Here is a 24,908-nt window from a genome sequence, read left to right on the forward strand (position 1 = left end):
GAGTGTCCATGTAGGAGGGCAGTTTTAGATGCCTAGCTTTGATGAAGTCCAGAGGAAGGGAGAAGGGCTGAGTTTTATGTTCCCTATTATTGGGCTTCCGAAGAAGATTTCCATCATGCCAAAATGGTGTGTGTATGTGTGTGTGCCATTTAACTTACATATGGTGAACAATATGCACCTCAAGTGTACAGCTCGATGTATTTTTACATATAATATAGCATGTAACCACCACTCTGATCAAGATACAGAGCTTTAACATTTCTGTCACCTCAGACGATTCCCTCCTGTCATTTCCTCATCCATACTTACTACCAAAGGTAACATGAATTCTGATTTCTATCACCATAGATGAACTTTGCCTGCTTTGAGCTTCATACAAACGGGGCATACCACATGTACTCTTTTTAGTCTGATTTCTTCTGCGTAATATGTTTTTGATATTCATTCATCTTGTTGCGTGTATCAGACATTATTGCTGTGTAATATTTCACAATTTGCTTATCCATTCACCTATTGATGGACACTTGTGTTGTTTCCGGTTTTGGGATATCATAAATAAAGCTACTGTCAATGTTTTCTACATGTCTTTTTGTGAAGGGCATTTCGTTACTCTTGAATGACTATGTAGGAGAGTAGGCATCTGTTTAGTTTTAGTAGAAATTGCCAGTTTTCCAAAGTGGCAGAACAGATTACAGTGTTATACAGACAGACGTGCTGTAACAGGCCTTTTCCTTCTAGAAAGCATTCTCTAAAGACCGCTGTGTACCTCCAGCTGTTATTATTATTGTCCTCATTATAAAGGGTTAAGATAGCTATCCTTTATTAAACACTTATTTTGAACCAGGGACTTTACATGTGTTTTCTCATTTCATTTTTTTTTTTCAAGAGAAGGAAGGATTTATTACTTGCAGTAAGTAAGGAGAACACTAGGGATCTTTCCCAAAGCTGTGTCTCATTTCATTTTTATGACAACTGAACTCCCTGGGGGTCCAGTGGTAAGCTGAGGGGTTGGTGCTATTCCCATTTGATAGATGAAGAAACTGAGGCTCACAGACGTTAAGTAACTTGCTGAAGGCCCCCAGCCACTAAGTGGCAGTTTGACTTTGGAACCCTGATTTTCACCTCTGAGTGTGTGCCTCTGTTGCTGCCAGGTCAGGAAGTCCTTCCTTCCATCTGACCAAATCTAAGCTGTTATTTATGAGGCCCATTTCCTATAACCTCTGGTCCTCCCCGCATACATGGTCACACCATGTATGAGGCTTGAGATCTCTGTACACACACATATGCACACAGTCTTTGTCAAAGCCATGCACACCCACTGTGAAGAAGACGGGAATGGGGGCCAATTCATGAAAACCTCAAAGCTTGCCAAACCCAGGGCTCTGCAACCTGACGGTGTTCCTCTCAGGGAATTTGCAGGAGAAGATTAGGCCTGCAGAGAAGATTAGGCCTGCAAAGAAGATTAGGGACAAGTCTGTTTTTGGATGCTTCTGAGAAGAATTCAGAGACCATCCTTCCCTGGGAAGAGATGGGCATTTGGTCCTCCTCCCAACACGTTGAGCCAAGCCCATAACAGTGGTGATTTAGAGGCATCAGCCTGGGGCATCCCTCTATCTGCAGGTTCGTCCAGGGATGTTCATCTGGGGTTGATGGGGATGATAGCCTGGAAATGTCACATCTTGCCTGGGAAAGTGGTAAGTGGGAAGGATGTGTGTGGTGTGTGCAGGGAGAGAGCTGCACTTCAGGACATAGCACTTGACTGGGCCCTGCAGGGAATGGTCTCTCTGGGAAGGAGAGCCAACTGCCTTCTCCTCAGGACCATGTCCCTAGGACGTGGCTCCCAGGTATCCAAGGCCCTGGGCTTCACTGAGAGGAGTGTGCCGCTCTGTGGGTGGAGACAGTGCGTGGGCACTATACTGTGCACCGGGCCCTCCTCGGGCTCCTTTTCAGACTAATTGAGACCTTGCTGGGCTCTGGGTTTGTAACCGGGGGTAATTGCTGGCAGGCTGCTGTGGTGGTACAAGCAGGCTTTTGTTGGGGGAAAGTGTGGTCAGGATTTTGGAGCTTTGGGTGGGAATCCTTTCCAGGATTCCTGTGTGCTCTGTTCCAGGTACCTCTTGGCCCTAGCCTTTTGCTAGGAGGCAGCACTTCTGAGGAATGGGAACTAGTAGCATGTCTGAACAGGAAGGGCCCCCTCATGTGGATGACGGGAACTCAGGTCCAGAAATATACAAGGTCTGCTCTAGGCCACAGAGGTAGTGCAGGTGGAATGGAGGTCCTGGTGCCCGGTACTGTCACCGATGCACACCCACCACAGTCTGGGAGGCACCGTGGGGGAGTGGTTAACACACACCTCTGTCCCAGTTCTTACTGACATCAGCCTTGGAGATTATGGAACCTGCCTGAGCTTCAGAGTTTTAACATTTTGTCATTCTTTGAACAGGCAATATATTTGTGTATATCAAAATTTAAAAAAATATAGAAGGTGCTCGCTTCGGCAGCACATATACTAAAATTGGAACGATACACAGGAGATTAGCATGGCCCCTGCGCAAGGATGAAACGCAAATTCGTGAAGCGTTCCATATTTTTGTATAGTTGATTCACTTTGCTAAAAAGCAGAAACTAACACACCATTGTAAAGCAATTATACTCCAATGAAGATGTTTAAAAAAATATACAGAAGGCTTACAATGAAAAGTCTCACACTTCTGTCCCCAAGTCACCCTTCTCACAGGCAGCCAGTGACCCTAGTCTCTTGTATATCCTCCTGGACATATTTTATGCATATGCAAGCATACCACATATGTTTCCCTGCCCTCCCTCACTTTTTGCACATGGCAGTATCTAATGCACAGTGTTCTGCACCTTAGAAATCTTTCCATATCAATGCCTTCACTTTTTAGAGCTGCATAGCATTAGCTTGTTTCCAATCCTTTGCTTTTATAAACAATACTGTAATGTAAAATCTTGTATATACCTAATTTTGTAGGCGTGTGCGTATATCTATACAAAAATTTCTAGAAGTATAGAGATGGGTCAAAGGGTATATGCATTTGTAACTTTGATAGATGTTACCAAATCACCCTCCTTATAGATTGAAGCAGTGTACACTCCCACCAAAAGTGTATGGGATTCCTGTTTCTCCACAGTCTCACTAACACACATATTTCTCTTTATGAAATAAATCTTGCAGATATAGTCGAGGACCCCTCTGTATCCTTCCTTGATCCCTCTCTGTCCCTCTCACCTGAGGTGATTACCATGGTAAATATTCCCATAGGTGTTTTAATACTTGTACGACAGGTATCCATTCCTAGGCAATACTTAGTATTGCTTTGTGTTTCATAACTTTATATAAATGGTATCCTGCTGTTGCAGAAAGACATGTGCTTGCTTTTTCATTCAACCTTATGTTTGAGAAAAGCTCCTGGTTGATACACAAAGACAAACTCCATTCATTTTCACTTGGTTGCACCATTCCATTGTATGGACACAGCACAGTTTATTTATTCATGTTCCTGTTGAGGGATGTTGGGTTATTTCCTATTCTTTAAGGTTACCAACTGGCCTGCTATGGACGTTCCTGTATATGTCTGCTAGTGCACATGTGCTACAATTTACCAAGAAGTGAGACTACTGCATCAAAGGATTCAGATATCTTCAACTTTACTAGTTATTGCTGAACAGAGCCTCAGCTTCTTCATCTGTCAAACAGCGAGAGTGACCCCTGTGCCTTGGGAAGTCAGTATCAGTGAGTGAGATGGTAGAGTGGGAGAGAACGTGGGCTTGAATTTCAATAGATCTATACTTAAATCCTGGCTTTGCGATCTACTTGCTGTGTGACTTTGGGCCGTTATCCAGCCTCTCTGTGCCTCAGTTCCCACATCTGCAAACAGTGATAATAGTATCTAGGTCACAGAATTCTGGAGAAGATTAAATAAGATACTGTGTGAAAAGTATTTAGCACCGGGTCTGGTACAGAGGAAGCACTAAAAAATCCCAGTGGTGATGATGATGATGATAATAATACCAACAACGATAATGTCTTTGATCTCTTTGTTTTAAGCCTGTTATTGTGGCACATTTCAGGCCTATAAACTAAGAGAGAGAATAGTACAATGAACCTCCATCTGGTTTCCTCTATATCCCCACCCATTTCTTCACCCTTTCCCCACCAGATTCTTCTGAAGTCAATGCCAGGCGTCATATCTATTACTTCACTTGTATATATGTCAGTTCATATCCCTAAAATATAAGCACTTAAAAAACATAGCTACAATGCCATCATCATATCTAAAAATTGAGGGTGATTTTTTAAAAATTTTATTTATTTATTTAATTTATTTTTGTCTGCGTTGGGTCTTTGTTGATGCGCATGGGCTTTCTCTAGTTGCGGCGAGCGGGGGCTATTCTTCATTGTGGTGCGCGGGCTTCTCATTTCAGTGGCTTCTCTCATTGCAGAGCATGGGCTCTAGGCGCGTGGGCTTCAGTAGTTGTGGCTCGCGGGCTCTAGAGTGCAGGCTCAGTAGTTGTGGCGCACGGGCTTAGTTGCTCCATGGCATGTGGGATCTTCCCGGACCAGGGATCGAACCCGTGTTTCCTGCATTAGCAGGCGGATTCTTTTTTTTTTTTTTTAACATCTTTATTGGAGTATAATTGCTTTACAATGGTGTGTTAGTTTCTGCTTTATAGCAAAGTGAATCAGCTATACATATACATATATCCCCATATCTCCTCCCTCTTGCATCTCCCTCCCATCCTCCCTATCCCACCCCTCTAGGTGGTCACAAAGCACCAAGCTGATCTCCCTGTGCTATGCGGCTGCTTCCCACTAGCTATCTATTTTACATTTGGTAGTGTATATATGTCCATGCCACTCTCTCACTTCGTCCCAGCTTACCCTTCCCCCTCTCCATGTCCTCAAGTCCATTCTGTACATCTGCGTCTTTATTCCTGTCCTGGCAGGCAGATTCTTAACCACTGCACCACCCGGGAAGCCCGAGGGTGATTTTTTTTTGGTATATCAGATACACAGTTAATGTTGAAAATTTCTCAGTAATCTCAAAAGGACTTTACAGTTGGTTTGAGCCACGATCCAAACAAGATCCATATATTACATTTGGTTTAGATGTCTCTTAAGTCTCTTAACCTATAAATATTGCTCCTCTTTTTTTCCCTACTTGCATTATATCTGTAAGATAGTGGGCCACTCATCCTCTAGGACAAGGCTTCTCACAGCCTGTATTTTACTGATGGCATCCCTGTGGCATCCTTTAACATGCTGCTCTGTCCTCTGTATTTCCTGTGTGCTGGTAGATCTAGAGGCTTGGTTAGATCAGGTTTGATATTTTGGCAAGAACACTTTACCAATAGTGTTGCATAGTTCAATCAGGACACACTAATGTTTAATTTTTCCTCTTTTGGGTTTTAACAGCCATTGATGATCACTGTCTAGAGCCATTATTCATTAGGGTTCATTAGCAAAATGGTTTTATTCTAATCCTGTCACTCCTTCTTCATTAATTAACTAGACTCTTCCATAAAGAGAAACTCCTCCTTACCAACCATTTGATTGCCTGGAGGTAATGTCTGTGAAGGATAGGCAGGATGAATGATGGATTTTTCTTACATTTAAAGACAATGACAATGGGGCTCTAAGTGGTCATTTAGGAAATAGCTGATTTTGTGGGTCCTGAAAGATATTAGGAGTGTCTTCCACCCAAAAGAAGAAAGGAAGACAAGAAAGAATGAATGAACAAATTCACAAACTCCCCAATCACATAATTTGTTTCTTCACACACATGTGTTGAACCCCTTTTCTGTGCATTGGCTGTTCCAGGTGTGGAGATGCAGTGAGGAGCAATGTGTGACTTCTGCCCACAGGGAGCTCCAGGTGACAACGACACAGCCTGTACACATCTCCCCAGCCCAAGATGCAGGTGCCATAGGAGGCAAGAGGAAGAAAGGAGAGATTTCTGGCTGGGTAATCTGGGAAGGCCTGGCAGGTAAAAGTCTCGTCCCCCAGGAGAGGCTGAGCTGCCCTTCTCACCTCCCCCCGCCCCCCGCCATGCCACCGCATGGGCCAGAGGACAGCATGTTACTGCCTTAATCAAGGGGTGCTTTTACCTTTGTACCTGTCAGGTGCCAAGGTATGTGCCAAATGTTATGGTGGACATAAGAAAAGACCTAGTTTCTACCCATGAAGAGTTTTCTTCAGTCTGATTGGGAAGAAAAACAACACACACTCGATCCACAACAGATCAGCAAGCGTTGGTTGTAATTCAACAAACTTTTCTGAACTGTTTATGGTATGCCAGAAGGAGGGCCTCCTGCCTTCAGCAGGCTGTGTGGCCTTCTCGGCATGTCCATGTTTTGGGCACTCTGTGTTCCTGTGTTCCTCACCCCTCCTCTCACCCCAAACTAGGGGTGCATCCTTGGTCATGTGGGCCTTGGTAAAGTTGACTTGCCTATCAGTGTCTTCTCAGCTGCTTGCTGGTCATCCTTTAAGTCTGCTCAAGGATCATCTCCTCTTGGAGGTATTCCCTGGCCCAATAATCTATTGATACATCAGCAGGCTGGGCTGGGTGTTTGGGGTCCTATGGCACGTTGTCTGTGCTTTCTTCTATCTCAGCAATTATTACCCTCTGCTGTAAATTATTTGTTAATTTGTTTATCTCCTTCTCCTAGACTGTGAACTCCCTGAGAACAGTGGCTGTTTTCTCGTCATCTTTGTATTCTTAGTGCCTGACGTATCTGTAGTGTAGAAAATGTTCGTTGAATGAATGTCTGAGATTCCACATTTAGCGCTTCTTTTTCTTAGGGGCAGATTCAGTCTGGGAAAAGATGAGGCATTCAAATGTTATCAGTCATTGACACGTTAGTATGAATCAGTCCAGTGTTTCATTATAGTTCTGTGAGAGGTAGAAACTGGGAATGGGAGGGACTCTAGGACAAGAGTTAGGGGTCCGCACGTGTTATGTTCTCGGATAGTGAGGTGCCAGGGTGAAGAGGAGGGGAATTCAGGATGGGAGAGGGTCCCGGAGGGCTCGAAGGCAAAGGCTGCCGGCGGTCTCGTCAGGCGCTCGGGCGGAGGAAGGAAAGGGCAGCTTCCGGGTGTGCCAGGCCCGCCGCGTGCCTCGGGTGGAGGACGCTGACGGCGCGCGGCGCGTCCCACGGGCTGGAAGCCGAGCTGGCCCGACGTGGGGGGCTTCCTCGCTTTGTAGCGCCGGAAGCGGCAGCTGGCGGTGGGGCCCAGGGCCGGGCCGGGCCGGCCCGTGTTATCCTACCCCGCGGCGGCGCAGGAAGCCCCTGGGGAGCGCGCCCGAGCCCCCGGCGCCGGGCCTCCGCCCGGGCGCGGTACGTGGCCCTCGACTCAGCACAGACGCGCTCGCCCAGGGCGGCGGGGTCGGCCGGGGTCCTGCACTGCAGCCGCCTCGCCATCTTCACGTCTCCTTGACGTCCTCGGAGACGCTGGCTTCGCCACCTCCCGCCTCTGCTAAGCCCTGCCTCGGAGGCCCGTCCCGGGAAGGGAATAAAGGATCCGCCGCGAGACGGCGGGACCGACTGCAGCTTCCTGTGGCCGCAAGAAGGCGTAGCTAAGACATTCTCTAGGTAGGGGCGACCCTGGAGACAAGGTAAAGTCCAGATGGAGGGAACACCTGTGTGGGGAGGCTGGTGTTTCGTTCGGGACAGCCAGGACTGCCTTGGCTCTAATTTTCTGTGAGAAACGGGTGCCCACAGGTTCTGGGACATTATTTATATGTCACGGGGTGGTCCTTCCTTCATCCGAAGAGTGTATGAATCGAGAACAAATCACAGAGGCTGAGTGTGTGCCCTCACAGTTCCACAAACATTCCGCACTTTGTGTGCCTACACATTCACACATAGTTGTTCACCTGTGTCCTCACTGGTGTGTGTGTGCGTGCCCGCGCACACCCCCGCACCCACACAGTGCCCCACCCCACCCCTTTTCTCTCCAGTTTCTTAAAAAAACTGTCCGTATAGAATGCCTATTATATGTGGCAGTCTGTGCTTTCCAAGTGCTTCCTGATAGTTGTCCATTTTTCAGGTCTGGGAAGGGCATTTCTGTTAAGATCCCACCAGATTTTCTTTGGCTTCTGCGACTGTGGGGCAAAATTGTTTGCAAACTTTAAATTACATGAGCCATCAGGGAGACACAAGCTTCTATTGCATATGTGGCTTTGCTTGCGACTGGCTGCCCCCCCAAGGACTACCTTTAGGTGGCACTGCCTGGTTGGCAGAATTTGTCGTTCATTCATTCGTGCATTCAGATGAACACATCCAGACACCGCCTCTATACTGGCCCAGTGCTGGGCCTGGGCATCTGGGGAGGAAGGCCTTGTTGTTGACCTTGGGGAAGTGCAGTTTAGTGGTGAGTTGAGTAGGTAAACAGACAAGTGCAATATGGTATGATAAGTGATGGGGGGAGGTGGAGGAAGTCTTCTCGCTGGGGCTAAGTCTTGAGGGGAGATGTAGGGAAGGCATTCCAGTAAGAATAAGCATGTGTGTAAAGGCCAGAGCTGAGGGAGGGAATGGTGCTCTCAGGGGACCACCAGCGTCTGGGTTTGGCAGTGTCCAGTGTGGGGGAGGGGTGGCGGGTAGTGGGCCGTGAAGCCACACAGGTTGACAAAGTCACATCACTGAGGGCCAAGGATGCCTCCCTGTGGGACTTGGACTTTATCCTGAGGCCGTTTGGCTGTCAAATGGGAGTGAAAGGGAGGGTTTCCGTGTTAGGAAGCTGATCCTGGCTGCAGTGTGGAGGGTGGCCGGAGGTGCCAAGGGTGAAGCACACAGGTGAGGGGTGATGGGCCTGCGCCAAGGAAGGAGCAGGAGGATGGCCAGAAGGGCCCACAGGTGGGCGAGATGATTATCTGTGAGGCACATGATGCATTTGAGGTGCCCGGCGGGCGTTCAAGTGGAGGTGTCTGGGAGGCAGTTGGATGTGCGAATCTGGCCTCATTAGAGAGGTTTGGGAGTCACTGACCTATAGATGGGACAGGATGAATTCACCCAAGGAGGGCGTGGAGAGAGAGAGATTGAGAGAGAGAGAGAGAGAAGGGTGTTAAAGAAAAGAGATGGGTAGAGTTGGAGAGCCAGTAAAATGACTGAGCAGGAGTAGACAGAGAAGTGGGGGTGACCAAGAGTGTGTGGTGTAATGGGAGCCTTGGGAAGGCCCTGGTGAGGACGCTCCCTCAAACCCACCTTCTCTGGCTTCCCACGCCTGGGGTGCCTTGCCCCTTATGGGGTGATTGGTATTTTCGTGGTGACATAGTCTCTCTGATGGTGAAAATTTAGATGCTACAGTAGACTGGTTGTGGGACAAAGGTTGGGGAGGGGGCCTCTTATGTGCTTTAAATACTCATGGATACTGTTTATGCAGCTCTTACAGGTGTTGGTAACTTTACACAAATTATCGCATTTAATCTTCAAACAACTCTTTTCAGGCAGATATTATTCCCCCACCCCTTGACAAGTGAGGAAACTGTGGCTCAGAGAGGTTAAGTGTCTTGCCCAAGGTCACACAGCTGTTAGGGCTGTAGCTGGGATGTGGAGTCAGGTCTTTTTGCTTTCCATATTCCAAGTTTTTTTTTTTTTTTTTTTTTTTTCAATTGCTTTCCTTAGCGCATGTTTCAGAGGTGGCTGCCTCCTAGATTGGCATCTGAGCCTGGCCTGGCTTGCCCACACCCTCCAAGCCTCCAGGCCACGGGGACTTCAGAGGAGGCTTGTATCCTAGATTAGCCCTAAAGACAACATGCTCCTGAAGAAGAAAGAGGAGGTCTAGGCACAGCCGAGGCCTGGGATGGGAAGGGCTTCCCGAGAATCAGTGGGGAACTTCCTCCTGGGAAAGCCATGAGAGGGGCAGTTCCTCTCCTGGGCCAGGCGTCAGGGAGTCAGGGCCCCAGCTGTTCCTGCCCGGCCGCCCGCAGCCCTGAGCGCCCACCGGAGACAGGAGGCCCTGCCTGCTCACTGCCCATTGTCCCTGCACCACAGTGCCGCTTCCCATGCGCCTCCTGTTTATACAGGAAGCCCCTGCTCTGGGGTGCCACCTCCCTCCCCTGATGGCTGGCTCCAAGCTCAAATTCCTCACAGGCAGCCTCAGTGAGGGAGGACTAGAGTATGTTATCCCTGCTCAGTCACTTTGAGAATTAGTACAGCAGAGTGGGTAAAAGCATGGCCTTGTGGTGTGGCTACCCTGGATTTGAATCTGGCCACTCTTTAGCTGTATGACCTTGGGCATTCACACTGACCCTGTGAGGGCAGCTTCCTCCTCTGTAAGATGGGGAGTATTAGTCCTATTTATCTCACAGTTTCTGTGTAAAGGTAAGTGAAATATGGAAGTGTCTGGAACACAGTATGTGCTCAGTAACTTACAGATCTCGTTGTTACTTGTTCTTTACTTCCCACTTTTAGTTGCCCTGAATTTCAGCTGTGTTCCAGTTGCAGGTGATAGTTTTAGAATATGGCCTCCAAATTTTGTGGCATTCCTCCTTTTAAGGGGTAGGGTCTATGTCCCCTCCCCTTGAATCTGGGTGTTCGTGTGACTACCTTGGCCAGTATGGTATGGTGGAAGTGACGCTGTGTGACTTCACAGGCTTTGTTTTGGCTGCCGGAACACATACAGGTGGTCCCTGACTTCTGATTTTTCGACTTTATGATGGTGTGAAAGTGATGCAGATTCAGTAGAAACTGAATTTTGAATTTTGAATTTGGATCTTTTCCTGGCGATACAATACTCTCATGATGCTGGGCAGTGGCAGCAAGCTGCAGCTCCCAGTCAGCTACGAGACCATGAGATTAAACAACTGATACACTTACAACCATTCTGTACCCATACAACCATTCTATTTTTCACTTTCAGTACAGTATTCAATAAATTACATGAGATGTTCAACCCTTTTTTATAAAATAGGCTTTGTGTTAGATGATTTTGCCCAACTGTAGGCTATTTTAAGTCTTCTGAGTGTGTTTAAGGTAGACTAGGCTAAGCTGTGATGTTTGGTAGATTAGGTATATTAAATGCATTTTCGGCTTAACGAAATTTTCAACTTACGATGGGTTTATTGGGAGGTAACCCCACTGTAAGTCGAGAAAGGTCTGTACTTGGAGCCCTGAGTCGCCAGGTAAGAATCTGACTACTCTGGAGTTTGGCAGGCAGTGAGGATTGTTCTTGTTGGGTGAACTACCAGAGGGGTGGGAATAGTTTTTCCAGTTCAATAAATACTTATTGAGTGGAGTTTCAAAATGGTATACTGAACTCAAACTGGAATTCCCTCCCTCACCAACAAAATATGGAAAAAATTAAAAAGATAAAATAATAAATACAGAGTTGCACTTAAATTATGAAGGGATAAAACATTCCTGGAATGAAGAAGTGAATAGGATATGACAACCATAAGCTGAAGTACTTCTGAGTTTGTGCCCAAAACATATGCAGAATTATGTCTCAGAAGAGGTGCATGCAATCAAGAATCACCAACCAATAAACATTAGTTAAGCACTTATGTGCTAAGGCTTTGTCACTATTGTCTGTGTATTTTTACAGTTAATGCTTTTTTAGAGTCACTTACATGTTTGCATTTTCTTTGCTCACCCATTTCTTCCTTTTGAATTTAATTTCCTTCTTCCTGAAGCATATAGTTTCTTTCTTTTTCTAAAAATAAATTTATTTATACATTTATTTATTTTTGGCTGCCTTGGGTCTTCGTTGCTGCACGTGGGCATTCTCTAATTCCGGCAAGTGGGGGCTACTCTTCGTTGCCGTGCACAGTCTTCTCATTGTGGTGGCTTCTCTTTGTTCCAGAGCACGGGCTCTAAGCACACGGGCCTCAGTAGTTATGGCATGCGGGTTCAGTAGTTGTGGCTCATGGGCTCTAGAGCGCAGGCTTAGTAGTTGTGGCGCACAGGCTTAGTTGCTCCGCGGCATGTGGGATCCTCCTGGACCAGGGCTCGAACCCATGTTCCCTGCATTGGCAGGAGGATTCCTAACCACTGCACCACCAGGGAAGTCCAGCATATGGTTTCATAGTGCTTTCACCAAAAGTTTGTGAGTAGTAAGTCTTGATGAAATTTAAAAATTTCATTCTCCCTCTTAAATGTTAATATCATTGGATATAGAACATCAAAGGTGACAGTTATTTTTCCTCAGCACATGGGAGATACTTGGAATATTCTATTACTTTCTGGCATCTGTGGTGTCTGTTGAGAAGTCTGAGGTGAGCCTAATTGTTCCTTTGTAGGTAATGTGTCTAGTCTCTCTAGTTGCTTTTAAGATTTTACTTTGATGTTTTGCAATTTTAATATGATATGTCTAGGCGTGGAATTATTTTTATGTATTCTGCTTGGGGACTGGAGTGATTCTTCCTTATGAAGATTCATATTTTTCATCATTTTTGAGAATTCCTGGCTGTTATATCTTTTTTTAAAAAAAATTATTTATTTAATTTTTTGGCTGCGTTGGGTCTTTGTTGCTGCACGTGGGCTTTCTCTAGTTGTGGCGAGCAGGGGTTACTCTTTGTTGCGGTGTGCGGGCTTCTTATTAAGGTGGCTTCTCTTGTTGCGGAGCACGGGCTCTAGGCGCATGGGCTTCAGTAGTTGTGGCACATGGGCTTAGTTGCTCTGCAGCATGTGGGGTCTTCCCGGGCCAGGGCTCGAACCCGTTTCCCCTGCATTGGCAGGCAGATTCTTAACCACTGCACCGCCAGGGAAGTCCCTGTTATATCTTTTAATATTACCTTTTCCCTATTCTTTTTATTCTTTCCCATTACAAATTTGTTGGACCTTCTCATTCTCTTTTCTTTTTCCCTTAATTATCTTTCCTGCTTTCCATTGCTTTATCTCTCTGTACAATATTATGGGTGATCTCCTCATAGCTATTTTCCAATTCAGTAATTTTCTTTTCAGCTCCTGAAAAGAGATTTTACTCATCCATTAAAATTTTAGTTTTGATGACTATATTTTTTCATTTCTAGAAGTTTTGTTTGGTTCTTTAAAAAATGCCTGGTATTTCATTATGGTTTCTGTTTCTTCTCTTTTTCTCTTTTATTATTTTAAACATACTTATTTTATAGTTTTTCAGAATGTTTGTCTATCGGAAGCTCTTGGGATGCCATTTATCCTGTTTGTTGTGTCTGAAAACTTGCTCATGGTAAACTCTTCTTTGTATGGTCTGCCATTTTCACTGGTGATTTCCTTCCCAGTGGGAATCCTGTACTGCCTGAGTTGTAGGAATGACCCCACACGGAGGTTTTATTTTGGTTTTGCCAGGTGCCCTGGAGGCATCAGCAGCTTGGGATCTATTTTTTATTTATTTGTTAATTGTTTGACTTGGGATTGCTGTACAATGTGGGTGATATAAGTTCAACTCTAAACCATCACCTGGAGAGATCAGGAAGAGACAAGCTTTATTGCTATGTCTCTGGGTTGGTGGGGAAGATTTTCTAACCTTCTTTTCACTAAGGGTGCAACTCTTCAAAAGTCCTGACCTTCTGTAGGATTCTAACTCCTAATTTAACTTGAGTGATCCCAAAGCTCTGTCTCTTGTACCTGTAAGAAGGTTAGAACTGAAGCACTCCACCTTTAGAGATATTTTATAGTCTGTAAGCCCCCTGCCCCTTATCTAGGACTTCTTCAATGTTTTCTCATGTGCTACTCTTCTGGCTTTCAGTTCCCTCTATATTTCTGGTGTCTAGGGATTTTTCTTTCTTGAGAGCAAGAAGTTGAAAAAAATGGATCTTTTTTTTATTAGTTATTTTAAAATCTAGAGTTTCTGTGAGTTTGTAATGGAAGACTCTTCTTTTTAAATAGCTTCAGGTCACAATGAACCTTTCCAGGCCCTTTGTGTATGTTCTCTCATATCATTCTCACAAGAACTGTGTGACACAGACATTATTTATCAACTTCTATTTATGCATTACGATATTGAGACTTGGCAAATTTAAATCTTGTCCTAGATCAGACTGGTAGGAAATGGCTTTGTTAAGATTTGAACCCAGCTTTCTCTGGTTCCATTTAATGTAGCCTTTAGGAAGTTATTGATAATGATCTCCTACCCCCATCACTTCATTATGAAAATCTTCAAACATAATGCATATACATACTATCCACCCAGATCCTACAATTGTCATTTTGCTGTATTTGCTTTATTCTGTATCTATCCATTACCCATCCTTCTAGTCATCCATCTATTCATCTTGTATTTTGATACGTTTCAAAATAAGTTGCAGACATCAGTATACTTCATCCCTAAACAGTTCAGCATGCATATTATTAACTAGAGTTAAATATTTATTTATGGTTCTTTTTCCCCCCCAGATACAAATGAGCCAATGTTAACTCTACCATCCGTGAGTTTTGACTAACGTGCACACCTGTGTGATGCAAATCCATATCAACATCTAGAGCATCATCATCTCTGCAGGAAGTTCCCTCCTGCCCCTTCCCACTCAGTCCCTGTACCTGCCCAGAGGCAACTCTTTTCATGTTTTCCCCCATGAACTAGTTTTGCCTGTTCTAGAAATTCTTTCCAGGTGTATTCCTTTGGGTAATTATACTTTCATTCAGCAAAATGATCTTGAGATTCATTCATGTTTTGCGGGTATGTTGTGTATCAGTAGTTTGTTCATTTTTATTGCTGAGTAGTATTTCATTGTTTGGCTATAACACAGTTTATCCATTCTCCTATTGTTAGACACCTGAGCTGTATACAGTTTTTAGATATCACAGCGAAGCTGATATGAACATTTAAAAATTATTGTTATTTTAATGTTTATTTATTTATTTATATTATTATTTTAATTGAAGTGTAGTTGATGTACACTACTATATAAGTTACAGGTGTACAATAAAGTGATTCACAATTTTTAAAGTTTGTACTCCACTTATAGTTATTATAAAATACTGGTTATATTCTGTGTGTATATCCTTGTAGCTTATTTTATACATAATAGTTTGTACCTCTGAGTGCCCTACGTTTATATTGCCCTGCTATGAACATTTTTACAAATATTGTTATTTTATGACATGGGGGTGAGAGAGCAGTGTAGCAGCTAGATTGCAGTTAGTTGAGGGAGATGAGGGAGTGCAGAGAATGAGCACAATTTTCTTTTTCTTTTTCTCTTTTTTGGCCGTGCTGCGCTGCTTGCGGGACCTTAGTTCCCCGACCAGGGATTGAACCTGGGCCATGGCAGTGAAAGCTCTGAGTCCTGACCACTGGACCACTGGAGAAATCCCCAGATAATTTTCTTAAGATGAGTAGATGAAAAATCAGGAGAGAAAGCAGTAGCTAGAGGGATGTTCATGGGTCAGGGATGGTATATCTGTATCTACATCTATCTATCTATATACCATATATTTGATTTAAATACATGGTTAATATATATAACACATTAAAATATAAATACATAATAATTAGTGTAAAGGATATATAATAATATATTTATATATAATATATACATATATAAATTAAACATATATATGTATATACAAGTATAAATATATGTATTTCTATTAGTGGGAATAATATACACATGTTTTTACAGGGGGAGAGGAACAGGATGGGAGGGAAGGGATGGGAATCTTGGCTTCTGGGGACAGCCTGTGGCTGCCCTCATTTTGGCCCTGGGTCTCAGATTCTGGGCAGAGCCCATGGTCCTTACGGTTGTTCCCTGGCTTCCCTTTGTGGAGTCTTGGGTCCTGATGGCATCAGCAGTTCTGACCATTGAAGGGACAGCAGAACTCTGTCTTGGCCATTTGCTCAGGCTCTTCATGCTCTGGGGGGGGGCAGCAGGTGTCAGTGAGAGGTGGGATGTGGCTTTGGGCAGTGAGGAAGAATCTGCTCAGAATAATTGGGCCACTTCTTGTGGTGATGCCTGCATGGACCTTGCCACGGGAGAACCGCTAAGATTCCTTCCAGGCCTAAGGAACTCTGACTTGGGGGGAAGGGTGACCACTCCCTTGTGAGCAGTTGCTGATTCAAGCTGCTGGGCCAGAGATTGCCCGCTGACAGACGTACAGCAGTCACCCGCGGGGGCCAACTCACAGATTCGCTTCCGTCCATGTTTGGTTATCAAGATTATTTTTTGGACTGATAGAAGAAAGTCTGCTTTATAAAATAACTCGGGCTTAATTGGGTGCGGGCAGGCAGATTGGACCAGGGAGTTCTTGGAGTTATTCTTCTAACCCCTTTCTGGGTGTGCCCAGGCTTGTTATGAAGTGCATTTAACATTAGGTTCTCAATACTGGCTTTTGCTGCTTTAAAAACTCTTTATTTATATCACACGTATGTATTTTCTTTTTTAAAAAAATATTTGTTTATTTATCTTTGGCTGCGTCGGGTTTTAGTTGCAGCAGGCAGGCTCTTTGTGGCCGTGTGTGGGCTTCTCTCCAGTTGTGGCTCGCGGGCTCCAGAGCGCGTGGGCTCTCTAGTTGTGGCGCGCGGGCTAAGTTGCCCGCGGCATGTGGGATCTTAGTTTCCCGACCAGGGATCAAACTGGTATCCCCTGCATTGCAAGACCAATTCTTAACCACTGGACCACCAGGGAAGTCCCCACGTGCATGTATTTTCCTCTTTGAAAGATCAACTCCGCTGAGGTATCATTTTCATACAATAAAGTGCACCCATTTTAAGTGTATATTTTGAGGAATTTTGACACATTTAAACACCCACGTAATGAACACCTCAGTCGAGGTATAGAACACTGACATCACCTTAAAAAGTTCCTTTGTGTCCTTGTTTAGTCAATCCCCCACACCACTCCCAGCCCCAGCGAGCCACTGATTTTCTTTCTGTCACTAGAGATTAGATTTGTCCTTCTGGAGTTTCATATAAGTGGAATTATACTGTATGTGGTCTTTTGTATCTGGCTTCTGTATACACAGCATAATATTTGGTAGATTCATCCATATTGTTGAGTGAATCCATAGTTCACTCCTGTTTATTTCTGAGTAGTATTCCATTGTGCATATATATCCTAATTCACTGAACAGGTAATACAGACACATGGTTCAAAATTTAACAGGTACACAAGTCTTTCGCACCGCACTGTGTAACCAGTCAGTTCCTTTTCACAGGCATCCAATAATACCAGCTTCTTGTATATCTTTTTGAGCTATTTTATGCATTTAGAAACGGATGTGTATACAGCAGGCAGTGGCATCTTCCTCTGGTCCTTCAAAAAATATATATATCTAATTTTGCGTGTGTGAGTGTAGCCTTTGAAGTGGAATTGCCAGATTAAAGGGTTCATGCACAGGTAATTTTGACAGATATTGCCAAGTTGCTCTCCACAGAGGTAATACAAGTCTCCCCAACTTTAAAAAAAGTTTTTGAAAGATTTAAACACAGAGAAAAGTGAAGAGAATGGGATAATGAGCACTCGTTTAGTACAGACATTGGATGGTGATGAAAGTTGATTGATTTGAAGAAGATGGAGACATTTATTTCAGTCTGTGGAAAAAAGTAAACCAGTAACCAAGATTGTTACTTTGCTGACACTGGATTTTCAGCTTCACACTTTGTGAATCTCTAGTGAACCTGCTTTCAATCACACTGTCCTTGGGACCTGCTGCACTCCCTTGCTGGGACGTGATAGTTTTGGCTCCACCTAGGTGGGGCTTGGGGTTTAGGACGTTTCTGCTCAGAGAAGTTTGCTGGGCTCCTGACCTGATATGGACGCGACAAGGGCCCTGTCCTGGATTGGGTCTGACGATGAGCTTGGCCCACAGGAGCCTTGACTCTAGAAGGGAGGATGATTGGATTGGATGGGCAGGAGGCGTGTGTGTGTGTGTGTGTGTGTGTGTGAGTGTGAACAACCCATACCCACGCTGCAGCCCTGGTGGGTCTTGAATTATGCCAACCAGATTCTCTTGCTCCCACCGTGACTTGTTGGGGGAATGCTTGGGGGCAACAGTAAATCCTTACGTTTGCCTATAAAGTCCAGAGTGGTCTGGCCCTGCCGGCCACCCAGCCTCCCCTGAGGAGCTCTCCCTGGGCTACCTGCACTCCAGCCACCCTGGTGTTTCTCCTTCCCAGCTCATGCTGTTCTCTGCATCTGGAAGACTCCCTCCGCCCGCCTGCCACTCAGCACCCTGGTTTCTCCTGGTTAACACTGATTCGTCATTCAGCACTGATCCCCACACAGTTCTCCTACAGCATTTATCACTATTTATGCTTATATATTTCTCCGATTTGACCCTTAGTGTCTATTTCTCCTCTTACTCTATGTGTCATGCAGGCAGGGAGCATGTCTGTTTTGTGCATCATTATATTCTCTGTGCTCTGAGATTGGCATATAGTAGGTGCTCAGTAAAAGTCTGTGAAGTGAACACGTGTGGCATTTTGATAGCAATAGCATGTAGCTTGTTGTTAGAACTTGGGGTGAATTTTATTTCTGCACCTTGGCAAGTTACTTAATCTCTATGAGCTGAATTTTTCCCATCTGAGAAATGGGTATAATAACACTGCCTCTTGGAGCTGTTGGAAGGACTTTGAAAATGCTGGGCAAATAGCTGGTGCTTGAGCCCTGGTAACTATCATAGTAGCATCTTTGATGCAAAGCCAGGAGCATACTTGTTCACGAGCAGCTTGTGCTCCTGGTGACCAGCGACAGCTGGCCTCAGTGTCTGGGGTCAGGCTGGGCCACAGGTTGGGGCGCAGTCCCTCCCTGCCTCAGGAGGTGAGTGACACTGGAACTGGGGTTGAGGAGGTCACTGTGCTATTTGGCAGCTGCCACCAAGACCTTGGAGTGAAGACAGCCATGGAGCATCTCCAGTCACTGGCCTCTGCCAAGGCAGTGGAGGGGAGCGGCATGGAGCCATGGGGACAGGGACATGCGGGAAGCCAGGTGGCCCCAGGAAGCTGCAGCCCTGGCTGGTGGGCGGGAAAGGAGCTGATGAGAATGTCAGGGCTCTGGAGGGGATAGGGTTTCTGCCGCCTCCAGCTGCCCTAAGCCGCCTCTGCTGTTTTCCAGAGGGACCCAATTACCACCCCCTTGTGGAGCCAGGGCCGCCAGAGATCCTGGGGAGATAGGAGGCGGCTCCCAGCAGGGCAGCAGGGGCCTTTTAAGCTCCCCTAACCATACACCTGTTCCTGATCATCTGAGATTTGGGGCCTGGTCTGGGGAAAACGTTAGGGCTTCTAAACATGGTCCCTCAGGTCGCCACAGGGCCTCAGGCTTTCAAAGTGTTCTCAGAAGCACCAACTCATTTGATCTTTTTCACAGCTTAGGAACTGCCTGAAAGGGTTTATTGGCCTCTTTGGGCAGACAATGTCCCTGTGGTCCAGAGAGAGGGAAGCCACTTGGCTTACAGTCACCTGGCGACCAAGGGATCTAGGACTGTGTCTCTAAAGAGCCTCTTCCCTGTGCAACTCGATCGACCACTCAGCACACAGCAGGGCTCTCCAGCTTGCCACACGCCCCGCCATGCCCTGCTGTACGTCACCACGCTTGCGTCCCTCACTTATGTTACCTGCCTGGTCCTTGAAGATATTCGAGTGGCAGCCCCTGCGCAACATGCAGCCTGTCCCCAACTTTGTCCTGGGTGCTGTGGCGAGAAGGTGGACTGCTCTCTGCCCCCAAGGAGCGGGTGGCCGGATCCGCCCTCTGAGAGAATAGTGAATAATGCTAGTATACCATTAGGAGGCCATGCGGTGGCAGGCCTGAGGATGCTGAGCTGAGCCTTGAGCTGGGCCTCCATGGGGGATCGGGTTAGGCTGAGAAGGGAAGGCGTGCCAGTGGGGCGCCTACACCAGCCAGTGTGGGGAGGAAAGAAGGGATTAGGGTTTCACAGCATGGAGAGAAGGCCTTTCTTTGTGGAGTGGAGGAAGGTTTGCAGGTTCCATGGCTTTGGATCCGTTCATACCACAGATGTTTACTGAGAACCTCCTCACTCTGTGTCAGACACCTACTAGGCACTCTACATACCTTATCTACTTTCATCTCAGTATAGCCACAGAGGTAGGTACTTTTCCCATTTCACAGATAAACAAGTATGAGTATAAAGACGAGGTCTGTTGAAGTTAAGTGACCTGCTCAAGCCCAGTCTGGCTCCCAAACCCATACAGAAGGCTTCTTGGGGAAGGCGAGTTTTGGGTGTGTATGAGGGCAGATGGGAGGATAAGCCTAGGAGGCATGAGGGGTGGTGGGACTTCGTGAGTAGAGGCAAGGGGGGCGGGACCAGGCTGGCCCTGTGTGGCAGCCAGTGAGGTGAAACTCGCAGAACTTCCTTTTCGGGCCCTATCCCTCCATCAAGGGCCTTGTTTGGCCACTCGAGGCCCAGCTGTCTGCTCTGACAAGCTAACCTCCTCTCCCGCTGGCCCCCCTGCAGACATTCTGCTTCTGCTGGGCTCCTTTCTGGTTTCCCACATTGGCATTTGCTGTTCCCCCACCTGAATGTCATCCCCTCTCTTCTCCACCTACCCAAATCCTGCCTGTCCCTTCATGGCCTGCTGGGAATTTCAGCTCCTCTGGGAAAGGCTTCTCTGACCTTTGCTGTAATTGCTCTCTGTCCTCTGAACTCCAGTTCTCCTGGCTTTTAGCTGAGGGGTCCTGGGCCCCTTTCTAATGTCTGTCTCATTAAGCTCCCCACGTTCAGGCAGGAGCCACAGCTCCAACCCACTCCTTGCCCCACAAGCCTCACGGACACTGGTAGACCGCTGATAAAGCATTTGCTATAGGCTGGGCAAGGGGCCAAGCCCTTTGCACAAATTTCCAGATTTAGTCCTCACAGCGAGCCCTGGATTTTGACTATCCCTAAGGTGACTTGGAGAGGTGACTTGAACAAGGTCCCTGCTCACAGGCACTCACAAAAGAGATGTGAATGCAAGATAGTGTGGGCCTGGCGAGGTGGCTGGCCCCTTTGCAGATGCCTTATAACACACCCCCTTTTATTTTTCTGCTTTTTCTTTTGTGTGCTGGTGGTGTGTGTGTGTGTGCACGTGTGCGTGTGTGTGTGAGGGGGGTTCCCCATAAACCCATCTCTGCCTTTAATCAATTTCCACTTGGAAAGTGAGCCTGGGTGGCCACAGCTTGAATGGTACCCGCCTCTTGGGGTCACAGTAAGCCCATCTGGGGTGACGATGAGGGGATTGTGGGGCTCCTTCAGCAACCCCAGCTGCCCACAGCTCAGGTGTGCAGCCCCAGGGACGCCCTCAGCCTGGGCCCTGGCCCCACTGAGACCCTGAGGCCCCCATGCTCCTGCCCAAGGGGGATGAACCAGGCTGGAGGCAGCCAGCAGAACAAGAATGCAGCCTTCTGGCCGGCTCCTGACAGGGCATCTCTGGGAGGCCCCCCAGCTCTTCCAGGCCATGGCTCTGCTGGGGAAGCCAGGGATTAGGAGCCTAAGTCTGCCGAGAATCCTGTTTTTCTTAGCCTCACACAGATTGCTCTTTAGGAAAGGCCCCTCATCTAATTAGCCTGAGTCAACAGCTCCATTTATTTGGACACGTGATGTTATGGAATAGGCCGCTGCTGGGGTGTTTTTGTACTGCATATCTGAGCTGCCCCTCCAGGATGGCATTGGGAGGGAGGCTGCCTGGGCCGGGCGAGAGCACAGCCCAAGAGGGGCTCCAGCTGAGGCCGGAAGAGAGGCCGTAGGCTTGCTAGCCAGGCGGGAACTGCTCACACTTGGATTTCATAACAAGAAGGTGACCCATGGAGTGTCCACACATCTAGCTTCCTCTCCTGTTGGTGGTTTGAACCAAAATAAAGAAAGGATTAGGGGCCCTTTGACTGACACTCCTTCCTCTGTCCTAGATCAGAATCAAAAGGGACTTCGACAAGGGACTTTTGATGGTGACAGGCCCTTAAGTATCCGTAAGTATCTAAGTATCTAAGACTTTTGAGAGAAAAATGAGTAACAGTAGTTACTATTTATTAAACATTTACTGTGTGCAATGTGCTAAGCATATTATAAAATAACTCACACACATAGTTTTTCTTCTCTCTCTCTCTTCCCTCACACAGTTATCTTTATCTGCCTGGTGAAAGTGGAAGCCCCTCCCTCTCTCTCCCACCTTCAATCCCCTTCCCACTCTCTTACCCGTCTCCCAACTTGAGTTTTATCCTTCCAGATTCTTTTCTATGCGTTTATATACATATACATCATATATTATTTTCTAACCATAAAAACAACCCTTCAAGGAAAGTACTGTCATCCCCATTTCACAGAGAAGAGAACTGAAGCCAAGAGAGGCTAAGCAACTTGCCCCAGGGCACACAGCCGGGAAGGAGCAGAGCTGGGTTTTAAACCCAGTGTTTGTAGTGTGTGACTCCAGAGACCGACAGGAAACCCTTTTCCTTGGCACTGCCCTGACCCCCAGCAGGTCACAGACTTTGGTCTTTGTCAACTGTAGTGTGCTTCTTACCTGGTCTCTTTCTTGCTGCCCCTCCGCCATGCTGTTATTATTTTTGCCAATTGGGTCAGTCAGGGTGGGTATTTGTTACATGGTGGGAGGTCACCCTGAATAAATGGGGCAGGAGCTTGACCCTGCTGCTTCCTTCCTGTCCCCTGACCTGGAATTACTGCGCCAACCTAACTGTCTCACCTGGACCGTTTTCTGCTTTGTGCACACCAGAGTCAAACAGGAATAAGAAGTACCAGCAATGGTGGCATTGCCACCCTTTCTCCAGACGGTTGATCAATGTGCATGTATCTCAGACCACAGAGCACCTGGGGCTGAATGCTCATCCCTTTCTGGCCAAATAGAACAGGTCAGCACAGCGTTTCAGGGCACTTACCACATGTGGGGAGCCTGGGAAGGCAGCTGGTCACTGCCTACTCCTGCCTAGGAGATAAACCCAGTGGGAGGAACAGGCCCCTAAATGTTTTCCTCTTTCTAGTGGGGGTTCTTGGCCAGGAACTGCTGTGTGTGTAAGCTACTGAAACTAATTCTCACAATTGATGTAGGCTGGAAAAGCAGGGGACTGAGAGAGGCAGGAGTCAAAGAGACATTACTTGATGGATTAAAAAAACAAATTCCAGTGCTGAGTCTGGAAGCTCCTTAGAAAAGGTGATGGGACCTTTTTCCCTGTTGAACTTTCAAACCTTTCTGACCCTGCACTTTGAGCTCTGGAGTTTATCAGGGACACCAGGGGCCAGGAGTGTAGCACGACTAAAGTTACTGGGACAAAGCCAGAGGCAGGTCACCCCTCCACAGGGGAGTCCCAAGGGCCTGCAGGCAGCCACTGCCACCAAGAACTTCTAAGGCCAAGAAAGGGAAGCCTCGAAACCAAACATCCCTGCCCGGTCCCAGGCAAATGTGTTCCTCATCAAGGCAGATACAAACAAAGTTTATTAAAAAGCCTTCTGAAGGACATTCCAAATCACCAGCAGACCTCTGTGAGGTGACTGTCCATTCTCCTGTGGACTCTCATTCCAGCCTCACTGGAGCTTTTCAAACACCGAGTCACCAGTGTGTTCAGGAAGGAAAATAAACAGGGGGCTCCAGCGGGCGGCCCTGCAGCTCAGGGTGAGCCGGCTCTCAGTGCAGGCCTGCACTTTCTGACACCACAGCCAGCGGGGTTGATAGGGATGACCCGGGAATCGAGTACAAGCAGGGCAGTGAGGCCTCATGGCCTGTGGGGTGGGCCCCACCCCCCATGTCCTAATGGCATCCCACCAGGCGGAGGAAGGGCCCTGTGGTTGCAAAGATGGTGGCGTAGGCCAGGGGAGTGAGCCCTGGACTAGGGAAGTCATGTGCCTTCTGGGGGCAGTGGGGCCTCGGCCCGAGTAACTGGAAGTTTCCTCATCTGTAAAACTGGTGATTTCCACCTTAGATGGGAGAGGGGCTGCACACGTTAAAGGGGGGACTGGAGGTCTCAGAGCTGGTCTGCGTGATTCCCAAAGCACGGCACGGTACCCCACGGAACCCTAAGGCCCTGTGGAGCACAGTTTAACATTTAAACTAACGTTCCATGATTTTAAAGATTGCAGGTATTTATTTATTTTTTTTTTAGAATTTATTTTTATTTATTTATTATTTTTGGCTGCGTTGGGTCTTCGTTGCTGAGCGTGGGCTTTCTCTAGTTGCGGCAAGCGGGGGCTACTCTTTGTTGCAGTGCACGGGCTTCTCATTGCAGTGGCTTCTCTTGTTGCGGAGCACGGGCTCTAGAGCACGGGGGCTTCAGTAGATGTGGTGCGTGGGCTCAGTAGTTGTGGCACACAGGCTCAGTAGTTGTGGCTCACGGGCTCTAGAGCGCAGGCTCAGTAGTTGTGGCCCATGGGCTTAGTTGCTCCGCAGCATGTGGGATCTTCCCGGACCAAGGCTCGAACCCGTGTCCCCTGCATTGGCAGGCGGATTCCTAACCACTGAGCCCCCAGGGAAACCCTAATTGCAGGTATTTAAATTAAGATTCTATGATTTTAAAATAATCTGAATATAGAAGTGGACCAATAAGGAAGGTGTAAAGCACAGTATGTCGCAGTTCTAGGACAGGGACAGGGGAGAACTGTGTCTCTAGAGTCAGACAGGCCTGTACTGCCACCGCCTGCCTGTCACTGTGGGCAGCTTCATTGCCTAAATTCCCAGAACCTCATGAAGAGGGGGTAGAGCAGTTGCCTCGTGCTGTTGACGTGAGCGTCTGTGCTAAAGTCTGAACTAGTAAAGAGGTCAACACAGAGTTGATATTTAATAAGTGATAACTATTGTTATTTATTGGATGTGTCCTATGTCCCTGGCTCTGTTTGACATTTTGGGGAAACAAGGAGGTATCCAGAGAATAAAGGAGGGGAGAAGGAAGAGAGAGAGCCCATGGAAGGTAGAAGGAACTTTGCTGGTGATAAAAGTTCCATCTGTAGCAATTTACTGAGAGCTTTCTGTGAGCGGGTACCGTGCGTGGAGGAGCTTTCTGTGAGCGGGTACCGTGCGTGGAGGAGCTTTCTGTGAGCGG

General features: G+C 46.9%; 1 protein-coding gene across 1 annotated transcript in view; it reads left to right on the plus strand.

Annotated features, from left to right (window-relative positions):
* LOC309660533 (uncharacterized protein) overlaps positions 1-24,908 on the plus strand; it is a 36,727-nt gene that overhangs the window by 2,777 nt on the left and 9,042 nt on the right. Inside the window, exons 3-4 of the mRNA XM_082461344.1 lie at positions 5,843-6,008; positions 21,774-21,833. Coding sequence (XP_082317470.1) covers positions 5,843-6,008; positions 21,774-21,833 — 226 coding nt within the window. The remainder of the gene's footprint in view (positions 1-5,842; positions 6,009-21,773; positions 21,834-24,908) is intronic.

The sequence above is a fragment of the Balaenoptera physalus genome, assembly GCF_965194825.1.
Source record: "Balaenoptera physalus genome assembly, chromosome: 4".
In the NCBI taxonomy this organism is placed as follows: Eukaryota; Metazoa; Chordata; class Mammalia; order Artiodactyla; family Balaenopteridae; genus Balaenoptera; species Balaenoptera physalus.